We start from the raw sequence: 25,221 nt of genomic DNA, 5'->3' as shown, positions 1-25,221 counted from the left end.
TGAAGTCAGGCAGCCTCAACAAGGAGTTGAGCTAAATGTGGGTGAGGGATCCTCATCAGCCATGTGCATCTTCCAGGTACAAACACAAGGAAATTTTTTTCAGACACCAGAAATACTTAAGGCAAGCACGGTCTGAAGTGGAGACTGCTGCCCCTAAAGCTTCTCAAGAAGTGCCAAGGCAGCACTCTCTGTGAACATGAAAATGTCTTGGTGGAAATCCTTGCTTTCCTTGGCTGAGAAGGAATTTCCCCTCCACGAGATGGGAGAAATGGGATGCCCAGTTTTAAGTCTTTGTTCTCACTGAAGAGACCCCAGAAACAAATCCTTGTCTCAGCACTTCCTCCAGTGCAAGATGTTTTTATTCAACTCCTTCCACAGCACTTTGTTTTTCACACTTCCTTGGTTCTGGTCAACATGGGAAGACAAAATAAATCAAGGAAACCTGTTCTTATAAGATGGCCAGACTATTTTTTTTTGTGTTGGGGTGAACCATCCTCCAAACTCCACTGATCACATTTCTTAGTTGTTCATCAGAATGGGGGAGATGTTGGGGAAGATGAAATAGGAAAGCCTTATAAATATGATTACCTGGCAAAAGATGCTGAGAATATGAACATTATAAGCAAAATTGAAATGAAGACAAGCTTTGAGATACCAAACCCCAGTTACTGAACAACTAGAAAACAATGGTACGGCCGACTGGAGGTAATCCCCCTCTTGATGAAACAATACCCTCTGCTTGCAGACAGGTCCAAGGGTCAGAGCAGACCCTGCCAACTTGGCAGAGGGTCCAAAAAGCAGTTTTTAGGGTTTAAAATATAACGCCATATGGTAATGCAATGATTCTTATAGGTTGTATGTAAATGTTGTAGGATTTGTAGCTTGTTCTAGATTGGTTAATGAAAATTAGAATATTCAACACAGAAGATGATTTATTGTATTGTAAACGGCAACCAGGATATCGCTCTCTCTAGCTCTTTTTCTCTTTTCCGCTCCTCTTCTACTCTCTCTCTCTTTCTCTTGCTTCTCTGACCTGCTTTAGGCTGCGTCTGGCAGCCCCTAGCAGGTCTCCTACACCCACGCCCTTTCACAATAAACCCCATGCTCTAAGACCTGACTTCAGAGATGTCTCATCTCTGTCCTGACCATCCGAAACTGACAAACAGACCCTCAAATCCTACACACATCCCCTCTGAGCATAAAGGGAACTTTGACACTCAGTTCATATATGATTAATATAGTTATGGACACATGGAGTGGGGTCCAGATGGAGGTGTCACTGGACATGCTTTATGCCACCTTGTCTGGCTCCCACTCCATTTTGGTGCAGGTGTCACAAGGTCTGGTGTCTGCTAGCTCCTTGCATGGATTTCACTATATGCTAGGGTATCTGAAATAGCACCTGTGATCATGGAGGTGAAGCCCAGAAGTCTCATAACAGTAGCATGTTTTGCCAGAGATACATAAAGTCTTTCAATCAGCTGCAGAGATGGAGAAAAACAATCTGCAAAAGCCTCCTGATACTTTAAAGTCTACTGGCAGCTTGGCAAATCATGTGTGGCTAGCACAGGTCTTTCTCGTGAGAACATTCTGCTGTGTTTTATAAACAAAGATAAAGTTTGGATGTTGTTGTTACAGTATCTCGAGATTTGGACAGTTCAGGCCTGGCCAATCAGGCCTAGAGGAAGGTTTCTGGCTGAGCAATCTGGGTGACCTCTGAAAAGTCTATATATATGTTGGATTCAAATAATAAAGGGTCATTTTCTATGCTACGCTGAGAATCCGGGTTTTCCTTCTCTGCTAGCGGCTCAACAGCGACAATCATGTTAAATTCAGTCTGCAGGACAGGGATCACCAAGATTGTTAAAATACAAAAGGGAATAAAAACTCTTGTGTTGTAGAGTTTTTATGCAATGACAAAGCAGCTGGAAAACACACCTCGCTTGGTCCTGCCACTGCCTCCTGGCATAAAAAAAAACAGGAACAATGAAAAAAAAGGATTCAATTTGCTTAGATTAGTATCTTTTAACCCTTCTGCACTATGCCTTTAGCTAGACACACAAGAAGGACAGAGCAGATATGGAGAACAGTAATGGATAGGCAACCCTTGAAGTACTGCTCATGTGGAACATATCCTGTTGAACTCACAAAGGTTATCCTTCTCTTAACATTAGCCTTGAGCCCACAGAGTGCTCTGATATTTACAGAAGTACATTTTCCCTGCATCACATGAAATGCAAAATCCTTTTAGTTGTTGCTAGCATCAGGAAAAGAGCTGTAAATATGGCATCGTCTTTCGTGGCATTTTGCTGACAGGATCCCAGCCATACATCTGTCTTCAGGATTGACTCATGGCTGGGCGTATTTTCACTGACACCCTCAAGTGCATAAGGGCTTAGCACTGATCACAATGGTAGAAACAAGAACAGCTGGGTAGAAAACCTCATCTCACCAGAGCTTGAAACATGGGTGACAGGCAAAACAAACTCCCTGGTGGATGCTACATACCAACTGCTCCACATTACTACTACTGGCATTTCACATGGACCGCTCAGCTAATGTGAAGACTCTACATGTGCAGCTCTGGGGATGGTGCTGGGGCAGCCAAGTTGTTCTTAAATGAGCCAGTTCAGGATTGATGCTAGATATAAACTTGGCTGAACTTCAGATGGCTTCTGCTTGACCCCTCCTGATACCATCTCTGCCCTGCTCCAGCACCACCTTGCCCAAAGAGCATCTGATGGACTAACTGGGTCCAAATGACATATCCAATAGCCTTATGAGAGGGTGTGGAAGTAACCACAAACATGGGGAGGAAGGACCTTGTGCCACTGCAACCTTCTCCAGTTCCCTATATCTGTTATTCCCTTGGTGCCAATCAAGGCTGGCCTTCCTCTGATTTCCAGCCTTAATTAAATTACCAGTTTTAACTGTTTGCTGTTCACAACACCATGTTTCTTCAGCAGAAACAGCCCTTCTCCCCCTGCACTATTTACCTCCAAGTACCTTGAGAGCATCTGCATCTGCTCCCAGCCTCTGCTGGGCAAGGCTGAACCAAATGATATATGCGAAGCAGCATTTCCTTCTCCGGGCTTTCAAGTTCATTTTATCCTTCACTTCACCGGGTGACCTTCGATCCTCATACAAACAAACAGCAAAAAAAGAAAACCAAGCAGAAAACTTGTTTTCCATCTCATCTCAAACCCCCCTTGCTAATGGCTCCATCTCATTCCAGCATCATGCGACCCTGCAACTCCCACCTCACCCCAGGTATTGTTCCGGAATAAGGAGATCTTGCCCTTGAAGAAGTAAGCTGGGCAAAGCAGGTTCACATGATGTTTTATGAGAAGGTAAAGTAGTAGAGTGCCCTTTATGGTGTTTTGAAAGGAAATTGTATAGGAACAATGTTTCGAGCAGTGTTGCTATCGAAAACCCTTCACAAAAGGAGTTTGCCACAAGAGGAAAAGCAGCTTAATCAGTCAAACTGTCAGAGACTGAAATAGTTCATGCCTCAAAAATTGATGTAAAGTTTTGCTCATTATAGCAAAACTGTATAAAGAAGCTACAACCAAAGAAGCCTCCCTGAAGATACCTGACTAGAACTTTGGACTGTAAGTTAAGCCGCCGAGATAAGATACTATTGTTCAATCATCTTAGGCCTAGGGAAAAACCAACAAGGCTGAGGGAAAGGAATGCATCCACAAGAGAGACAAAACCCAGCAGCTGTGCTGAGAGTCACCTCTGGCTGAGTTTGAGGTGGGGAGACCACAGCCCACAGAAGCCAGGTTTACACAGACTCCCCCCTAAATGAGGGCGGGGTGGGGAGGAGGTTTTGGGTGTAACCTTCGGTCAGAGGCAGTGAACACCCATCTGACACAAACTGGCCCAGCTGTGGAGCCCCCAACCTCACAGTTCACATCCACAGGACATTCACGTGAGAGGCAGCTGAGGGGGTGTCATAATTCATTAAAGACCCCTGCAAAGTGCTCCCCAGAGGCCTTGCACCACAGGATTGCACGTGATGCAACAGATCCAGAGTCTGTTGCAAGAGACTGCCCCCCCATAGTCATTGCCACCTGGCCTGAGCGTATATTAACCCATGGGATTCTATGCTTTTCGGGGGGACCATCACTACCAAGAAGAGATGATGGAGAGGACCAACGGAACATTGTTGGGATCCACGGATGGTGATTTTTTTCTTTATTCTGTCTCTGTCACTCTCTTTCTGTTCCCCTCCCCCCAATTATCTATTTCTTTCTCTCTCTCTCTCTCTCATATTTACTACAAAACAAAACCTATACTATTGTCACTGGCATATAGTCTCTTTTGCCCCTTAATTCAGGCAGAGGCATTTTTAATAACCTTTAATAATCGGATCATAACACAAACTAATAGCTGAAGGTGATTGAGTGTCCCTGAGGGTCTGCAAAATCATATATAATGGGAAAAGAAATATATCACAGTTTACCTACTCTCCTCAGTGGAGCCACCAGTGGATCTGGGATATTCCCTGCCTAGCCCCAAACCTGCTGTGATTGTCCTTTGGGCCATCCTTTTACAGGACCATGCTTGTCTCCCTGTGAGATCCTGCTGGGGTCACGTGGATGGACTGGGATGACCCCAGGGAGCTGTCTCAGATACGTGGACTGAGTGCTCACCCCATCCACTCACCCCAGCTAACCTGTTTTTTTGTGTGGGCATGAGCAGGAGGGTCAGGGGTGCTTACCCAACCCTCCTGCTTCATGAAGAGGAAACTATCCCTGACAAACCCACGGGGCTCTCCAGGAAAGGAGGATATTTCTGCCTCCCCCAGTTCTGAATCTAATTAAAACCAGAAAACAACACACATGCAAAATAATGCAGACTTTTTTTCCTGATTATTTGAGTGCAAAGCCAAGTTGATGGTAGGAAGCAAATTGGGGTAACACTAGAGAAAACTTGTGAACATTTCTGTAATGCTGTTGTTGAAAGCTATAAGTATTTGGGGCATGCTGAAGGGAAATGGGGAAAGCACACGAGCCTCTTTGCTCCCATCCCTTCTCTCCATGTATGAGGCAGGAGGACCTCTGCAGCTTTCTTCTCCAGCTCCTTATCATCACACAAAGGCTTTATGAAGGATGGATTATCCCAGTGCAGAAACATCCATCTTCAACCCACATTCAACAGGAAAAGGAGGAGATGACACAAAACTCAGCCACAGCTAAGGATAATGATCCTTCACCCAAGACTGGCCATGGTCCCCAACAGCCCTGGCTGGGACAGGAAGAGCAGCCCCTTGTGGCTCTGGTCATCTCAAAGCCTAGAGACACACCAGCTGCATATGGAGGAAGCACAAGAGATCCATATTTTTTCTAATGAAAAGGGGAATTTAGATGCCTTTTGCAAAGAGGGGATTGATAAACTCAGTCTTTTACTCTCTCCTCCCCAACACATGGGGCTGTGCTTCCCTCTGTCATCTTCTCCTGTCCTTGCCCATAGATTGACTACCAAAAGCCTTGTGAGATACCAGCCAGCATCTACACACACATGAGGATTTAATTTAGATAAGGTATTGAGCTTGATTTGACTTTTGAATCCAACAAGATGTGCTTGAATCAATATGATTATGATGGCACAAACTTTTTAAGATTTCCCCAGCAACCTTTTCCTGGTCTTCAGCAAACCTGTCCCCTTCCTTAGGTGGCACAGAACCATTTCAGTACTCTGTTAACTAGGAGACCAAGAAGTAGGTACAAACTCACCTGACTTAACCTGTTGCAACTCCATATATTCTTTGCAAATACTATCTAAACTGGACAAGGTTTCTTATCACTCCTACAAGGCTGGTATAAACCTCTGTCCACACATTTTTTAGGCCATGGCTCAGCAAAACCTTCCATCCCAAAACACATCATATCAGGATGCCATGGGAACTGGAGAAACCCTGTGTAGCACCAAGTTTGCTTGCAAGGTTTCAATATATACTTAAGAAATGGTGGTTTTGAGAACTTTTTGAAAAACAAAGAGCCAAACTCACAGTCCACCTGCCCAAGGAGACAACATTCAAGCACAGCTTGTGGTCTGCTAGCAGAGAGGCATTGGGTTGGGACAGGTAGGTCCAAGGAAAGGACTAGAGAAATGAGGCCATTGTGCCCCATTTCCTAGAATATTTTTTTCTTGCTGGAGAGGTCCTGCCACTGCCCAGGAAAACTCCCTTCTTCCCTAGAGTAGTTGCCTATGGGAGGTCAAACCAAGTTGCCCTTGGTGATATCTTGGTAGGATGGGTCTTGCATGGCAGCAAACAGCAGAATAGCATTTGGCACAATAAAACCCTCATTGGTGTTTGACACTTGCTCACATGGACATCTATGAAAAACTTGCCTCTGCTGCTCTCCTTCAATGATCCTATCAAACGGTGATGTACTCCATCACCCTCGTCAGGAGGTTGCAATTGCACCTAATGTGTCTAAGCCAACAGAGAAAACATCGGGTGCAGGATTTCTGCTGGGTGAGGTAAGGAGGGCGATACATCTCCCTGGTCTCCTGCCCTGATCATAATCTCTTTGTGGTAGAGACCTCACCACCTCATGTGGGCTTTTACATCACCCTGTGGAACCGAACCTTCCACCAGATGTGGCTCTGATGTTGATCACTGCTACTGAAAATGTGTCCAACAGACCCACAGTGGTCCTTAACTGGGATAGTTGAAGACTGTTTTAATTACACCTCTAATTTGCTCTTCACATCTATCTTATGCAACAAATGAAGCATGCATCCCATGGAAAAATGACTCATGGAACATAAAAACATATCCTATATGCAACGAGAGAGCTATGGTTGCACACCCATAGGGTTGCTTCTCCCCAAGGGAGTGAAAGGTACATGACAGACACCTCAGGTAGATGAGCTGTGCTCCACTGCAATGTGGTGATAGCATTTCCCAAGGAAAGGTGATGAAAAGGAAGCAGGGACAAGAACTATTTAGAGCACAGCTGGATAGCAGCATCGTTTTGCATGAGAAACAAAAAGTGCTTCACTAGCCCAAGATGTGGCCCCTTCTGAGTATCACCATCAGAGAGGGAAGAGGAGCCTGCACATGCTCTGGGGAGGAATTGGTATTATTTATAAGACTAGCTGGAAAAAAATAGGCAGATGTCTCGGTACCAATGTGCTTTATCAGCTTTTTTAATAATAGCTGAGTTATATACAGTACTAGCTAACCTGAAGGTCAACTACAACCAGGCTGGACCTGTGCATAGAGCAGAGGTCAGCCTGGGGGTTGACTCCTCAACCCAAGCTGGATGTCCACTTGAGAGCAATGACTCCTGCACATGGCAGGAGGATGCCCATCATGGTCACTTGGGATGTGTCATCTTTCTTGGATGAGGCAGATCCTGAGGGGGGAGAGAAAGTGCACATTGTAAAGGCATTGCTTGTGGGGTCTGTGGCGCTGCTTAGTGCAAAGTGCTCATCGCCTTCAGGAGAAGGGGGAAAGTTGTCCAATGAAAACCAGACCTAACTGTGTTAGGGCTTTGGGGCCACACCTGCTGATGCCAAAAGATTTTTGATTTTTATATATTTTTCATATAATTGTAGCTCTGTAGACTATTACTGGATAATTATATAGTTTCTTAAGCTAACTCCAGTACTTTGTTAGACAAACACATTCCTGGAATCCTATTCTAATCTTGCTTCTTCAGTGAACCAAGGCTATGTCACTTTCCCATGTATTTAGACATAAATAATGTGGGGCTAGAAGCAAGGGGGGAGGCTTCAGAAGGGGGCCAAACCAAGGGGGGAATTACTTCATTAACTGTACTTCTACTTGGGGATTCTTGTTAATTATGATAATTTGCTAAACTTATAAAAGTGCCAAAGCCCTATATCACGTGTGCATTCCGCCATAAGTGCACCTGGAGGACCCTCAATAAATGGTAACTGCTTTTTATAATTTTAATCTTGTTTTGCTTGTGATTTTAGGGCTAAAAATGCATCACTACTTCTAACCAATGGAGCAGGACAACATCTTCTCTTCTTGCAAATTCATTGCATGTCAACCCTACTCCCATCCTTATCTGCTACCCACCCTTCCTAACCCTCTCCCAACCCTTGCACCACCAAATGTCTCTGCTCAGTCTCTCCCAAGCCTCCCCATTTCCAATGTCCCATCCACAGCCTTGCAGTCTTGAGTTGCTCCATATCCAGATGAAGTTTAAAACAAAAAGCACAGAACTCACAATTGTTTTGCTGGCCATAAAATCTCACCCTGAGGGATGTTTATACCACCTGTGTGGCTCTACTAGCTCTGAAATGAAGTTTTTCTCTCCCAGAATGATGCCTGGGACATTAAGGCAATAGCACTTCAATTAAGTATAAACAGCTTTGTAACCTGTTTGTGCTCCACATAATCACAGAATCATGGAATCATTTAGGTTGGAAAAGACCTCTGAAATCATCAAGTCCAACCTTTGACTGATCATCACCTTATCAACTAGACCATGGCATAAGTGCCACATCCAGTCATTTCTTGAACACCTTCAGGAATGGTGACTTCACCACCTCCCTGGGCAGCCCATTCCAATGTTTGACTACCCTTTCCATGCAGGAATTCCTCCAATGCAGTCTGGGGTTTTTTCCTGTTCCCTTTTCCTCCCTTATTTCCACCTTTTCCCCCTTATTTCTACCATACTTTTCTCTTAAAATAACAATTCTGAGACCCCATTTGCTGCTAGAAATCAATTTTAAGGAGCAAATGTTCTATGGAGGCAACTTAAGCAGCACTATAAGGACTAAAACTCCCTTCCTAGTCCCAAATGCACTGCAGAGACAAGGGGACCTTGAAAACCTCCAGCGTCAAACCACATGGCATGGGGAGATGAGGGCTGCTGAGGTCCCCAGCCAAAGTCTAGGGGATGGGACCATGACTTTTCTGCTAAACAATTATTTAAGAGGCTGTTGCTTCACTCCAGCTTCCTCTACCTGGGCTTCTTAGCTTTTTGCAATTAAAGTTATGTTTTTCTAAGTTTTGACAGCACTGGGAATGACTTGGGCAGGACTGCGTACCCCTGCTCTTTCCATTTTATTTCATTTGTGACTGATTAGGGCTGAAACAACCCCATGTCTCCTCCCCTGAATGATTCTGTATCAATTAGGGTTTTAAGGCTTTTGTCTCTCCTCTTGGGATATTATCCGTGCTACTAGGTTTGGGCTGCATCTCACCCCTCAGTCTTCCAACCCCAGCCCAAGGCAATTTCTTTTGCTATCTCTCCTTGCCATCTGTGCAGGAGGCAGGGATGCCCTGGGGGGCTGAATGCTTCTGTCTGCTGATGGTTTATCTAAAGGGACCAGAAAGAAAAAGAAATAGAAATGCACATCTGGTGGGATCCCTCCAACTGGCTGCTTTTTGGATGGGAAGGAAGAACCAACATGCAGTTCCATGTCTCTGGTCCAGCTCAGTTTTGGACAATGGGGGTTCAGGCAGAAGGTATCCTTTCCTTCAGCATCATGCACTCTTCAGATGGCAGAAAAAGATCCTGTGGCAGGACATTCCCCCCCCCCCCCTCTTTCCCTCACAAATAGCTGGCATATGAAAAGGCCCAGCGAGGGGTCAAGAAGGCCCAGCACGGGGTAATTTCCTAGTGCCCTAAAGTCTGAATTCCAACCAAGAGTCAACACCTTGGTATGGGGAAAGAGATGTGGAAAGACATAAAAGGAAACATCGTGGTGACCAAAACCCACTGTTTTTACACTATAAAAGACACAAATTATCACAGAGGTAGAAGCTTTCTACACATACCCTGAAGCGTGGAGGAGCCTTCTTCCTGGAGCTTGGATGCAACTTTGTGGTAACTTTCTCGAGAATTGAGTGAAGGATTCTGAGGTGTACTCCACCACCAAATTGGCATTGGTAAGATACGTTGGTTCCTAAAGGGTATTATTTCTTTGCTAGCTGTAGTAATAGGCACCTTTTTGTGCACTGTATTTTATCTACTAGTAGTTGTTTGGTTTCTTTAAATTTCATTTCTGTGTAGTATATAATTTGCTTACCTTCTTACTCTGTTATTTCATTTTATATTAGACCTAATTGGCCACTATTAAAGAATTTGCAAACAAGACTGGTGTCTTGGGGTGCTGGCCACCCCAATAAGCTAACTGCCAGTTGTCAAAGGCCTAGGCAAAAGGCAGAAACTTATCAAAACTCCTGTCTCCATTCATAACAGATCCCCTCGGTGAACTGGAATGGGAGCAGAATCCTCCAACTTTCACTGCAATTTCTTGGCAAGTCTAGCCCAGCACTGTGAGGAAGCCCACCTGGCTTGTTCTTGCAATACAATCAGACTTCAGCTTGGTTTTAACCACGTTTTGGTGATCACAGGGCTGCAACCCAGCTGAAACAAGACCTTTTTTCTTTCCTAAATCACAAGACTAAATTGGCTTTTAAATTTCATACAGGAAAAAGGAGAGAGCCCCAAAGAGGAGAGAAACAGAGTTTGTTGCTGAAGAACTGCCCCGCCCACAAAATAATGTTTCTAGGATACCTGAGCAAACTCTTTTCAGCTGGTTTTTTTTGATCGCTTGGTAAAATTCCGGAAAACCAAACCATGCACAGAGTTAGCTACATCATGGCTGTTCATGAGTCAAGAAGCAATGGGTAGAATAAAGGACACACTCCAACTACTATTACAGGTGTCTGTAGGACTTGTCTGAAAATCCTTCCTGTGAGACATCACAGTTCAAACAGAGATTTCAGCTAATTCTAGGACAAAATATTGGCCACCTTTTCTCCTGTACAATCACATTAACCTTGCAAACTTCTGGTTTTAGAAACAGTTGTCTAAACCACAGCAGAACACATTGGCAGAAATAAAGCTGCATGTACAACTAACTCCCTTATTTCCCACTTATTTTCACATTTAACCATAGTCACAATTCCTATAAAGGACTCTATATGCCCTTGCATAATTAAATATGCAATTTACACAATTAAATGTCCAATTGACCCAATTAAATTGACTCAAGGATTGAAATTGCCAATGCCACAGGAACTCATCTGCCTATTTAGCAGACAGGCATCTGAGGCTCACTGGAACCCCCTCTCAACCAAACAGTGTCCACTTTGTAGGCAACCCAGAATGTCAGCAAATTTTGCTTTTCAATAGAAAGCAGAGAAGCAAGTCCCAAGGACTCAAAGCTCTTACAGATAATACCTTGCCAACTGCCTCTTCTAATATAAGTGGGAGGATCTGGCTATGCTGGAATAAGTATAAAGGGAAGAGAAGGTCCTTAGGAAACTCCTGAAGCAATATAGGGCTTATAAAATAAGCCCTTAAAGACACCATTCTTCCCCCCAACCCCTCCCTCCTTCCCACTAATAGCGCAGGGGGACAGGGTGTGAGGGTTTGGGTCAGTTCATCACCGAGGTCCTTCTTCCGCAGCTCAGGGTCCTTCCCCTGCTTCTCTGTAGGGCCCCTCCCATGGGAGACAGTTCTCTGTGAACTCCTCTGGCATGGTCCAATCTCACAAGCAGCAGTCATTCCAAAACTGCTGAAACATGAGTCCCTCCCATGGGCAGACAGTCCTCCCAAAACTGCTGTGGCATGGGTCACTTGTTCAAGGGGTGCAGTCCTCCAAAGACAGGCTGCTCCAGCCTGGAAGCAGGGCTCCCTTCTCTCCACCGGGTCTCCCAGTGGAACACAGCCTCCTCCAGGCATCCACCCGCTCCAGCATGGGCACCTCCCCCACTGGTTGCTAGTGGATCTCTGCATCCGTGTGGACCTCCACAGGCTGCAGGGGGCCAGTCTGCTTCACCATGGTCATCACCGCGGTCTGCAGAGGAAATTCGGCTCTGGCGCCTGGAGCACCTCCTCCCCCACCTTCTCCACTGACCTTGGTGTCTCCATGTTGCTTCCCTCACATGTTCTCACCTCCTCCTCCTACTCTGGCTAGAAAAACTGTGTGCATATTTGTTTTGATTTTCTTCTTAAATATGTTATCACAGAGGAGTAAGCAACATCTCTAATTGGTCCAGCCTTGGCAAGCGGTATGTCCATCTTCAGAGCCATTAGGGATTGGCTCTGCTGGACATGGTGAAAGCTTCCAGCTGCTTTTCACAGGAGCCATCTTTGTGGCCCCTCCACTACAAAAAAACGGGCCAAGTAATACCAACACATCAGGACATAACCCAGACAAACCAGGTGGATAGACAGACTGTATTTTCAAGACATTAGTGTTCAAATAAGGGTTTATGCATTAACCCACTGCTGGCAGCTGCTAAAGAGCAGTATTGTCCAAGGACACTCCATGAGACAGTGGGAGAAAATATGTAACAAAGAAGAGTAGATTTTAGAAAAAAAAACATTAAAGAGATTTCATCTACCTCCGGTCATTTCTCTTCCTTCTGAACAGTTTTTTGGTGTGTGCAATTTCTGCTTCATGAGGCAACGAATGGTAACCCTGTAAAACAGAGAGAAAAGCAGTGATCAGCTTCAAGAGGCAGAAGGCATCAATATGGAAGGGGTCAGAGCGAGACAGAGCTGTACACTCAACATGTGAGTGTAATAAAAGAAACAGTTGCCATCCAAACATCCTTACAACATCTCAGAACCTATTGAAGCAGGAATGGAAGACCACAGCCTTGTACCCTCTCAGGGCTGTTGCAATGAGCAGGAGATGAAGTTATCTGCAATTTCTGTATGGGAGAAACCACATGGAGCAAATAGCTCGGCCATGAATGGATGGATCCCAATACACACCATTGACAGGGAATTCACCTAATTCACACATGACACTGGTGCACCTAAACCACCCACTTTCACTGGGCTGTTTCATTTGTATATTTATCTAAAACCCAGCTATACAAATGTCTGTAAAGGGATGATGCTCAGCAGCCTTTTGAGGATATCCGAATAAGCCAACAGATGCTACAGCTATCAGGTCTGTTGGGACTATGCTCCCACACCGTTAGCAAGTCAACAACCACATCACAAGCACCTCAATGAGCCTGCCCAGCACGAGCTAGTCAACACATCCCACCCCTGAGGAACGGACAGGCAGCATCCACTTTACTGGAAACAGCTTAGATGACAAGGATGTTAAATGATTTGCCCAAGCCAAGACACTGTAAGAGCTGTGTGTGACTCAAGCTGCTGTCATGCCCTCTTCTCCACTGAAGGTGCTCTGACTTGGTATGTTTATCTGATAAGTGGGATGCTGTATTTACCATCTTACTATGGACATGGCGAGGCTTTGTTAATGTGAGCAAAGAACTCCAAGGCTCTTGGATGAAAGGCACTATGCAAGTGCAAAGTATTTTTTTTATTTTTCAGGGACCACAGAGCTATCATAACCACAATGAATTTTATTTATGCAGTATTGTACTTCCCCAGCTGGAAATAAAAGCCCTGTAAAAGTCATTAATTTTATTTCCATCTCAATCTATCTTAGCCTCTGAGCTCCAGCCACTGCTGGTGAATCACCATGCACGTGGGGCCATGAAGGAGCAGTATGGGCAAAGGCAAGGGCTGGGTGGGGATATGCCTCATTGAGCAGCAGCTTTGTCAGATTGGCATGACAAAATAACCCACCGACTTCAGAAAAAGTCTCTCTCTCTTTGCATGAAAAGCCTTTAAAGATGACAGTTAATTTTAGTAGTAGTTGCTGAGATAATAATATTTTGAGTTTCTCTGGTGGAAAATGCAATGGAAGAGAAAAGTTGCTGGGAATGGTAATGAATTTAGCCTTGCAGACTAGAGAAGGTATCCCCAAGTCTAAGACCAACAAGGTTTATTATGACCATCCTTCCTGACCATCTGCAAAGAACCTGGAGAAACTGCTGCTGCAGCAACCCTACAGCAGCTGGAGCCTTCCACTTTAGACACCTTCCCTCTTCAAGACTTCAAGCCATGAAGAACTCACCAAGCCCTTTGGTAAGTCCTGCTGCTTGCTTGCATGTCCCTATTTGAACCTTGCTTTGGCTGCAGTGTGTTTCCTGAGAAGGTAGTTTCCCTTTCAATTTTCTTCACTTTTAACTCTTTAGAGAAAATCAGATGCACCATGATCATACAGTTTAGCACAGGCATTAGAAAGCATGTTCAAGAGTAGTACCCACTCTCAGTGAGCAATTTATCCTTCTCTCTCACTAAAGGACCCTTAACACACAGAGGTGCCACACCAGTCACAGCATCCTACATGATCCTTCATAGCAATGGTACAGGGGTCATCATTACATGAAGTTGTCTGAGCTTTTCTGCAGGTCTTTTCATCCAACAAGGATCTGCTCAAAGATGCTTGTTCTGTGGTCCTCTGCTCATGTCCCTGTAACCAGCACCAGAAAGAGCTCTCCTCATGCTCACTAGATCTCAACTCACCACTGAAAGATAGCCCATCTTTGACTAATAAGAGGCAGCTTATGAGTAGGGGAAGCTGTCGACGTGCTCTTACAGGGCTGTAATTGAGTTATTCCCTAGCTAACCAGGTCTGACTTAGGCTTTTCCTGCAGCCAAACACCTCATGGTTAATTCTGTGTGGTATCTTTGATGCTGTGCTGATTTGAGGGCAAACCAGAGGAAAGAATTAACTCCACACAAATATGTTGTGAGAAATTCCAAGTCAGAATTACAATTTAATAGGAAAATTACAATAAAGGCAATAGTTCAGAAACACTGGCTTAAACCGCCAAAGTCAAAATACGACCTGACACCCTGTTGGTCAGGGTGGTGGTAGCAGTCCGATTAAGTGGTGGTTGTAGTCCTAATGGAGTGGTGGATGTGGTCCTGTCAAAGCAGTAATCCTGTAGCAAGGTCTGGTCCTTCTCTGGAGGTCCAGTGGTGGTTATCAAGAGCTCCTGTCCTCTGGGAATCCAGTGATGGTGCTGCTATTGTGGTGTACCAAGCCTCTGATTATATACAGGCAGGAATGTTTGGTTCCTCCCACAGGGCAGGGCATCAACACAATAGGATGATGTAATTCCATGAGTCATGCTGGGAGACCTTGATGGCCCATTAGCAGAGACGGCCCCTCCAGGGTGGCTGCTGCTTCCCTGGAGGGAGTTGTCAGGGCTGAGTAATGGAGAAGATAAAAAACACTGCTCCACCCATTTTAACAGCTCATGTAGATGGTAGTAGAATAGGTACTTTTGGTTACACCTTACATTGTAAACCAAGACAGTTGTTTAATAGCTTAGAATCATACTGAACCTTCTTCATTACTGAAGGCTGTGGTTTGAGTCTTCCTTATCACTTATTTTACCAATCACTTATTTTCCCTGAATGAATAGGAGGAGCTTAATCTCTCCAAGATCTCTGTTCCTCTGAAAAGTTGCTTGAAAGTGGCCAATGGGTACCAAATTGGATTAGAAAAGGAAGGGAGGGAACAGACACACAAAGCCCAATGACATCAGCCGTGCTAGTTTAGGAAATGAGGCTAAAAATAGTACAATACTAAGTGAGGCTGTTTCTAAATGTGGTATTACTGATTCGCCCCAATAGAGCCCAGAGACACTTCAGAGACCAAGTCAGAGAAGTGGGTATTTGCTTTATTCGGTGCACTGGATGTGTGGGGAATTGTTTCCACCAAACACACACACCTCAGTACCCCAAAGACACAGAGTTATAGGTAAAATCATGAATATTAATTACATTCTTCAGGATAGGAGTGGTTATACAAATCATTTCTCGGAAGTCATTAATATCATTAGCATGTGCACCACGCATGCTCCTGATGGTCTTTGAATACCCCCAAAGCCCCCTCCACAGTGACGGTCCTCCATGGGATGATTCAGCGGTTTCTGTGCTGGTTTCAAATGCGTGCTTAGCCGATAAGCCATCAGGCCAGAGCTGTTACCTACAATTTGAATTTGAATTAAGAGTTCAGCCTTCAGCCCTGGCGGCCACAGACAGGCGCCTGTGCTGGTGGAAGGGGGGGCAAAAGCTCAGAGAACCTTTCTCAATCCCCCCTTTTCTTTTGTAATTTGTAATTCTTTACAAATCTTGTATGTCATGAAAGTAAATACCTTTCTCTATTTTATATCTAAGTTTATACTTTTGCCATTGAATATAAGCATCGCAATTTCAAGTACATAATATCATACAACAATAACTACTATTGCAGACAGTAAATAACAATGCAATAACACAAATAACTATTACATACATTTGTTTAAGTTAGGATTAACATAATTGCAACAGCTTGTATTTATAACTGTACATACTCTTTCTCTTTTGTCATACAGCAAATCTATAGTTAATTGTGAGATGCTCTTTATCTCGATTTGCTGTGCTTTTATGGCATCTGCAGTGGCATTCATTATGGTCTCTACAATGGTAGAAACATTCTTCTTTAGTTTACTTACTTCGGGCCAGGGTATAAACTACCTGGCAAAACTGAAAATTGGTGGGTTTATATATTAGTATAAGCTTTGTTAGTTGAGGAACAACACTACTGGTATTTTGAAGAAAAAGAAAAAAGACAGAATCTATAGAATTTTAAGAGGAATGTTAATTCTTTTGGCTTTCTTGGGCCTTCCATCCCCTAGCAAGTTTCTTTGGAGTCAGGGATGGTGAAAATTGGGCACTGCCTCTGCTGTGTGCATGGCTGGCCCCACTATAGGGCTGGGCTTGGAGCTCTGTGCAGCACTTCCTCTGCTGTGTCCATGACTGGACCTCACTGCAGGGCTGGGATGCTCTGGGGGGCGAGGTAAGGAGCAGTTCACTGTCTCACCGGGCAAGGCCTGACCTGTCCCTTTCCCACACACCACACACACAGGCATTTTGAAGTGTTGCAGAGACATTAATTTTTCCAGTTTTGGCAGCTCACATCATGGCTCCAGACAGTGATCAGGACCACTGATAGCTTTTCTTGCTTGAAAAATGGGGTACTTTTCTTCCTCACCTTGGTAGAATTTCTAGCAAACAGAGCAGAAGGGAAAGAGGAAAGCATAAAGGATAACTAAGACTCTCATACTGTTAGTTTTTGCTTGTGATCCATTAGGCTATCTTTTCTCTCTTTTTCAGTCTTTTGTGTTACTCTCCGTAAATCTAGATTATCTTTCAATTTACAGAAAAAATATGCTCACAAATATTAGCCACTCACATAAATCAACAGACGTTTAGAATCCTTTTATATGATTTTGCGAGCTTTTTCTAGGACTTCAAATGTGCTACTGAAGAATGGCACTTTTAACTGCTATTTTAAATTTAAAAATATCTTTTAAATTGCAGACCCCAAAGCTTGGCAGATTAGTCTATTACTTTTAGCGATTTTTCAAAGGCAGTATTTTCCTTTTGTGGGGCTTAGCATTCTTAAACACTGGACAAACAAATATGCATTAAACAGCAACAGTTATAAATACTTAGTAGAATAGCCAGCCATCCTTTTGAAACCTTTTCATTTTAATATGAAATTATTTTGTTATTGTTATATTTCAATTTTCACAAATTTAGATTTAAGCTCATATAGCTTTGTCTCTTTTTTTTTTTCTGGCTTACTTACCCCTTTGCATCTGAAGCCATACTTGCCATTACAATTATTACAAGGTTTTGCTAGGATAGCTGACTGTGGATAACACTATTCTGGAAATACAAAAAGCCAAAACCATTTAATGTGTTTCATTTTGGCGTTGCAGCTTTTAACCGATTTACTGCATATTATATTGTCCAATATTGTTCTTTTGTGTCCTCTTCGTCTGGAGTTTCACACTGGAGAGGAGTCTCTGGCTGTAGAACTCACAGTCTTGAGGGAAGTTAGCAGTTCTTTTGCTTCTGTGGCTTGAGTGGTTCCTTGTCTTACACAGCTTTTTGTCTGATGAGGACACACTGAAGGATGTTAAAACAAACTTGCACAGTGATAACACATTAGAGTGGGAGAAGGATGAATTCTTGCCTCGTTTAACTCCCCATTGGAAATTCTTTTAATAAGTGAGAAATTAAAATTTAATAAACTTCCTTTTTTTTCTTATAATTTCTTAAATGCATATATTACTCCATATGCATATTTAGAATTAGTAAAAATATTCACTATTTTGTCTTGATATACTTCGCAAGATTTTATAAGCACTTACAGCTCTGCTGCTTGAGCTGACTATGTGAGAGGCAATGTTTCACTTATTTTAACTTCCTTTCATTAATGATAGTGTATTTTTCAAATTGTTACTCTTCTAGTACTTTTGAAGTCTCACTACTAAATACATTTTTTCCCCAGACCAGGGAGTGCCTCGCGAATCTTCCCTAGCCTGGGTCTGGAGATTTATCACCTAAATGCTGTACCGTCATGGTTTTTTTTTTTTTTTTTTTTTTAAATACTCTTGTTTTACTAGACAAGATTCACAGTACAATAACTGCACTGGTCATCTACTCAGATGTTCTTTGAGTTAATAAATCTTTAGCTTGGTGTGAAACTTATGAGGTATATTCCTATTGTCAGCCTTCGGGCTTCATTTACCATCAGAGCTTTGGCTGCACAACGTGCAGACAGCACAGCCAGCCTCTGGCTACATTCTGAGACAATCAATGGCCGCCAGCCACTGGATTTGGTAACTTATAAAATTAGCATCACTCCACCGTGTTCTCCAAAAGTGGCTGTCAAATTCTCAAAGCATGGGGAACAACACCTTTTTTTTTTTGCAAAAGTTACTTGCCATGACAACCAACCATACAGAAAGGACTGAACTCTCTTGGGGATTTGAATTAAGCACACATTGTCACGTTCTTGGCTGCTTGAACAGCCCGGATGGTGGCTCAGAGACACACCTTGTCTCTACCTTCTCCTCAGCGGTTCTAAAATTTTTTCCTCTGCAGCAGTTAATTTGCATTTTTTTCTAAGGCAATTTGGCTGGCTGCTTGAAGGGTAAAGAATTTGAATTAAAAGCATTCGAGCAAACCTTTGTTCAAAAACCAAAACAGCAACTCAGAGTAACCCAGGCAGGAGATTTTAACCTTGAAATAGTTAATTACAAAATTTGGTATATCTTTTCTACAGACATTTTTGCTTTCAGTGTCTCTTTGGCATCACTTTTGCTTTTGCCTTCTTTTATCTCTTCTTACATACATTTGCAGTATCTTTCTAACCAGTTTCTTCAGGGCTTATTCAGCCTTTCCTCCAGCGCCCACCCGCACTACTGCCTGGGGGTGCTCATTGTCCCACAAAGTCATTCTGGTGACCTAGACAGAACTCTTAACAGACAATCCACATTTTTAAACATTCCCTCTGCAGTATCCAAACGCAGCCCTTCCCCCTCCTAGGCTCTCAGCAGGCAAGGCCAGCAGCACCACAGGTGATCGGTGTGTCCCACAGCCGCCCTGCCCCAGGGGCTGTCAGGGTCAGGGACTGCCTGGTGCTGAGCTCACAGCTGTCCCACAGCTCCAGCTCGGCTCCGCACCTCCCCTCAGGCCCCCAGCCTGTGCATCCAGCCCTGCACCTCTGCGCTCGCTCCCGCCGCTCTGAAAGGGGAGGATACAGGGAACTGCAGCTCGCCCTGGGTCAGCTGCCAAAATTTTAGGCAAGATGGGGGAGGGTCCCGAAACACCTCTCCTCCCTTCTTTTTCCTTCCCCCTTACTCTTATTTAATTGCAAGCTCCATCTACTACAACATTCTATACAACTATATTTCAGCAGCTACACACAGGAGTTCTAAAGAGGTACTTATTAGATTCAATTAGTTATTTTTATCTCGCGGGCGTCCCCGCATAAATTTATATGCCGGCAAAAATACCAATTAACACAGGTAAAATTTTGCACACACAGTACATGCACACACATTAAGTTTCAGAAGCACCCGAGCAAATAGACAATATCACTTCCTCTCACAATTAATACACGCGCACTAAGTTTAAGTTTCACAACGGTTTCCACACACAAAACACTGAATTTTAATGGCAAAATCAAATAGAGCAATATTAGAAAGGTGTTGGGGTCTGAGTGTTTTCAATTCAGCAGCTAAAATCTTTCCCTTCAATAATATAATCAGCTCCCCCTCCAGATACTCCAAACCAACGGTTTATATATGATTTATACTCATTCACTCTTTACCACTTGCTTTGCTTTTCTCTGGCCGTTTCTGTCGCCAGAGAACGGAAACGCAGATGCAACTCCACTCTCGCTTCCTGTCGGAGACACGTCTCATTCATTCACACTCACACAGTAACAAAACAATGACACAGTATCACAGTAACAAAATAATGACAGACAGAACAAAGATCACAGTATGATGGTGTAGTACAGTGGGATCCAACCCCTTAAAGGTACCTTTCACTATAGCGGGGTCCAACCCTTAAAAGTACCTTTTCTTGACAGCGGGGTCCAACCCCGGGGGTCCAACCCCTTGCCCGGGACTAATTTCGGGAGACCCAGTCTCCACCTACCCTCGGGGACTAGCACCCCGTACCTGCAGGCATTTATTTTAAAAGTAGCAAATACCTTAATTTGGTGCAGATGGTCCTTAGTCTACTCCCGCCGTGAGCCAGAGGACAGCTGAGCTCCCCCTGAAAATTCAGGGTCGCGACTGGGAGGTCTGCCTACCCCAGGATCAGGCAGCCGAGCAGAGTCAGGGTCCCATCTGGAGTGCCAGTTTGATTCGCCCCAATCGAGCCCAGAGACACTTCAGAGACCAAGTCAGAGAAGTGGGTATTTGCTTTATTCGGTGCACCAGATGTGTGGGGAATTGTTTCCACCAAACACACACACCTCAGTACCCCAAAGACACAGAGTTATAGGTAAAATCATGAATATTAATTACATTCTTCAGGATAGGAGTGGTTATACAAATCATTTCTCAGAAGTCATTAATATCATTAGCATGTGCACCACGCATGCTCCTGTTGGTCTTTGGATACCCCCAAAGCCCCCTCCACGGTGACAGTCCTCCATGGGATGATTCAGCGGTTTCTGTGCTGGTTTCAAATGCATACTTAGCCGATAAGCCATCAGGCCAGAGCTGTTACCTACAATTTGAATTTGAATTAAGAGTTCAGCTTTCAGCCCTGGCGGCCACAGACAGGCGCCTGTGCTGGTGGAAGGTGGGGCAAAACCCAGAGAACCTTTCTCACTAGATATTGAGACTTGAACTCGAAACCACTGGGCACCGAGACTCTTAACTCAGAACTGAGACAATCTGAGACTTGAACTCGGAAACACAGGAAGATGACACTGAGACTTGAACTTGTAACCAAGGCAACCGAGACTTTAACTCACAGACACAGGAGGCCGGCACCAAGACTCAAACTAGGAAACCGGGACAACATACATACATCACTAGTGATTTTTTCAGTATCTAATTAAACTGTCACCCTTGTATTTTACCCCAAAGTAATGCCTTAAACAAAAACATGAGATCTTGTGTTGGACTCACCAGACTCTGGGGACTGAGAGGTCTCTCCGGATGAAATCTCCGAGTGCACTGGGGGGAGACTCACGATCCCGGAATCCGTGGAGTGATCAACAGCTTCGTCCCATCTGAGTCGCCAACAATTGTCACCGAATCTGCAGGAAAAAGAAAAGCTCTCCAACAGCATTTTTAATGTTAGAGAGTCAAGGCATTACTTTATTATCTAGCCAGGATGTTGTTCTGGCCAGGATGTACCACAGAAATCATCTCTTCCACACATAGCCTGGGTGTGCAGAGAGAATCATTCCAGGATACACAACTTTTACTCGATTTCTCAGATATTCTATGCAGTAAAAATACATAGGGAAGCATTGGGTCAGTGTTTATTGGTCCAAAGTTGAGCAAACTCCCGATATTCAGTATCTCATTGGATCCGAATTTCCTTGCCTCTGATGCTAATTAGATTCTTCATTCTTCAGTTTTTCTTATCAGTCCTTTCCGAGCCAGGATGTCTTCAGCCCTGCTAGAGGTGGCATCTGGGGTAGCCATTTGTGATAGCCACCATATCCTGAGGATGTCCCGCGGGTGTTCTGTTAATGGATTTTATCTTTCTGGTTATCTTCGGGGTCACTCCCAATCTGTTGATATGCTGAGTCCACCAGACTGGTAGAACAATGGTAGAACATCATCTGGTAGAACAATGCCCTGAAAGAAACCTAAAATTCCTTTTTCCAGGGAAAAGACAAACAAAACCTTTGACTAAAGTTATACAAATGTTTTAATCTGATATATTTTCCAACACATGGGGGATGGGGGACAGGGAGAGAGTGGCAGGGGTTAGGTAGAAACAAATCACCCTTCCGGGGGTCCCAACGACGTGTCGTTGCTCCCTTCCATCTGGTCTCCCCTCCATCCCCTCGCCCTGGGTGTTGAGGGTCCCCTGCCACCAAGCTGAAAATAATAGAATCCAGTGGATTAATATATGTTTTGGGCAGGTGGGAATGCCCACGTACCTAAGTCTTGGCACTGTCCCTTGCAACACTGTGGATTAGTTGCATCATCTCTGGTGCAGGGTCTGGGGACCCCTTTGGGGCCACCTTTGATGGGCCATGACACACCCTTGGCTGTCCTTCATGTGGATAAGCTTTCCCCAGGGTGCACGGCCCTACAGCTGAGCCAGTCTGTGCAGCCAAGGACGGGCGTTCACTGCCTCTGACCAGACACTTTTTTACTACACACCCAAAGTCTCTCTTCCTCCCACCCTTTGGTGCGGAGCCGGGGTGGGGGGAGGGGTGGGTGGGTGGTGTGAGCCTGGCAGCTGAAATCCCTGGGGCTGTGGTCTCCACCCCGAGGGTGCCAAATGTGATGCCTCTGTGAATGTGTTCCTTTCACCCAGCCCTGAGTTCACCTTGTCTTCATCAGCGGCAGTGAGCCTTAGTCAGAAGGCCTGTTCAGGATCTTGATGGTTTTCTCTGCATCTTTTGTACAGTTTTGCTATAATAGGCGAAAGTCCTTCATGAAGATGTTTAAGCCATAAATTATAACATTTCAGTCTCTGACAATCCACCCTGTGGCTTAAACATTGTAATGACTTTTCTTCCAATGTTTCTTCAGTTTATGGGTTGCCCACGGTAGGTGATATGTATAGAGTAGTTGGTAAGAGAAAAGACAGAAGAAGTAATGTGAGTAATACAATAGTTATTCCAATCATCAAAAATGAAAATCCAATTGCAATCATTAAATCAATGCTTATTAGTAAATGCCTCCCACACCATGAACCCAAAAATCAGTTTTCTTTATTGGGTAGTGGATATGAGGGATTCCCCAATACTATATTTCTTGCATGTTGACTTAATTAGTTTTGAAATTAGTTATAGAATTACACAACGGGTTTTAATTTTTTTAATTCCATAGGAGGGGTATCCCCAGTATTAATCATGTGTCAATCAGCTCAGTTTCAAAGAAATTCCCAGCTCCTGTAATATAATTGTACCCTGGAACAAAAGTGAATAGGTTTGTTGAGGATGTGTGTTTACATATTTTAAAGGATCTAAAACAGGTTTTTCTCGTGACTACATCCACATGTTGATTCGCCCCAGTTTAGCTCAGAGACACTTTAGAGAGCAAGTCAGAGAAGTGGGTATTTGCTTTATTCGGTGCACCGGATGTGTGGAAATTGTTTCCACCAAACACATACCTCAGTACCCCAAAGATACAGTGTTATAGGTAAAATCATAAATATTAATTACATTTTTCAGGATAGGAGTGGTTATACAAATAATTTCTCAGAAGTCATTAATATCATTAGCATGTGCACCATGCATGCTCCATATATCCTGGCGGTCTTTGGAGACCCCCAAAGCCCCCTCCAGGGTGAAGGTCCTTCATGGGATGATTCAGTGGTTTCTGTGCTGGTTTCAAATGCATGCTTAGCTGATAAGCCATCAGGCCAGAGCTGTTACCTATAATTTGAATTTGAATTAAGAGTTCAGCCTTCAGCCCTGGAAGCCACAGACAGGCGCCTGTGCTGGTGGAAGGGGGGCAAAAGCTCAGAGAATCTTTCTCAATATAGTTGGAAGAATTTTATAGGTAGTATTGTTGTTCTGCTTGGCAAATCTATAAAAAATTGACCTGTGTTATATCAAATTCACACAATATAAAAATATTTCCGTACAAAATATTTTCCTGCAAGCACATTTTTACAACAGGGCTATGTTCTGTTTTTCAGGGAATAGATTATAGTACTGTTGTAATTTAATTTTGACACAAAACAAAAACTGTAGCTTTATTATTGGTGGGATTAAAAAATGAAAAAAAAAGTAAAAGAAAAAATTAATTCTAAATATAGTTGTATTACCATAAGAAACTTCTTTTTTTTTTTAATTTTAGTGAGCAAATCACCCCAATTATGCTGCACCCATAAGAAGCCTGTGTGGAGCAGGGTGTGTTAGGGTTACCACACTGATTAGCATAATTAAAACAAGTGAGGTAAAATAAAAATAAAATCCTAGGATATGGGAAACTCAGCCCTGCATAAGAGACGTTTGGGTATGCTGAAATGTGGCGTTGCATCCCTGAAAGGCAGCCGAAAGCCCCAAAGCCCACGGAAAGGCAGTCGGCTGTGCTGTGACGTGGGCTGGGCTGCACTGGGGCGAGAGAGCATGCAGGAGCCGCGCGGGACTCGGGGGACAGAAGCTCAGTGGGAAACGAGGTGGAACGAAGAAACGTACGGACGCAGTTTGTGGTCTTCCAGGGAATTTATTAGAGTCTTTGGGTGAGGGTCGAGGGCACTGAAAGGGGATGGGAAACAGGGGATGGGCGCAGGGACTGGAAGCCCAGAGACTGCGACGACGAGCACACGGTGGCAGGGGATTATAAGGGAAGGGAAAAGGGGAGGAGGTAGCTCCAGAGAGCCAACCCGGGAAAGTCCGAGGGGAGAAGAACAGGGGTACACACCAATAGACTTCTGATAGGGGAGGATGCATAATTCAAAAGAACCAATAACATACAGAGCTAAGGAGAACAAAGGAGATACTTCTGGACACGCTGCTACACTTAAAAGTTGGTAGAAGGTTTTTGTTTTTATATTTTATTTGCAGTTCATAGCTGTCCTTCCTGGTTTAGGAAGGGGGACTACTGCTTTCTAGGTAATATTTGTTTTGAGTTTTCTTAGGATTCTTTTGTTCACTAATTAATAGCTCTTTAAAAAATTTAGTAAAATTATAATAATTATAAAGTCTTCCGAGGTGGAACATGGAAAACCAACATATATGTGTGTCCTAGGTTGCAATATTGATGTAGTTAAGTATTCTATTACCACCAGCTGTGGGCCGTTAGCTGCTATCACCTGCTAATGACCCACTCCGGATGACAGACAATGGGCCATCCGTTAGCTGTTATCAGCCACTAATGACCCACCCCGCATG

At 43.9% G+C, this 25,221-nt stretch overlaps 1 protein-coding gene and 1 long non-coding RNA gene across 4 annotated transcripts in view; one reads left to right on the top strand and one right to left on the bottom strand.

The window, feature by feature from the left end:
• LOC146425329 (uncharacterized) overlaps positions 1-25,221 on the top strand; it is a 440,420-nt gene that overhangs the window by 193,688 nt on the left and 221,511 nt on the right. The gene's annotated exons all lie outside the window — the stretch shown is intronic.
• The window catches only part of LOC146425331 (CBP80/20-dependent translation initiation factor-like), a 365,952-nt gene that overhangs the window by 165,097 nt on the left and 175,634 nt on the right, over positions 1-25,221 (bottom strand). For all 3 annotated transcript variants that reach the window (XM_085041609.1, XM_085041610.1, XM_085041611.1), the window contains one exon: positions 12,356-12,432. In XM_085041609.1, coding sequence (XP_084897735.1) covers positions 12,356-12,432 — 77 coding nt within the window. The remainder of the gene's footprint in view (positions 1-12,355; positions 12,433-25,221) is intronic.

Source organism: Lichenostomus cassidix, chromosome W (assembly GCF_008360975.1).
Source record: "Lichenostomus cassidix isolate B80296 chromosome W, HeHo_3.0, whole genome shotgun sequence".
NCBI lineage: Eukaryota > Metazoa > Chordata > Aves > Passeriformes > Meliphagidae > Lichenostomus > Lichenostomus cassidix.
Note: the sequence above shows the minus strand (reverse complement) of the source record. Positions and strands in the feature narration are given on the sequence as shown.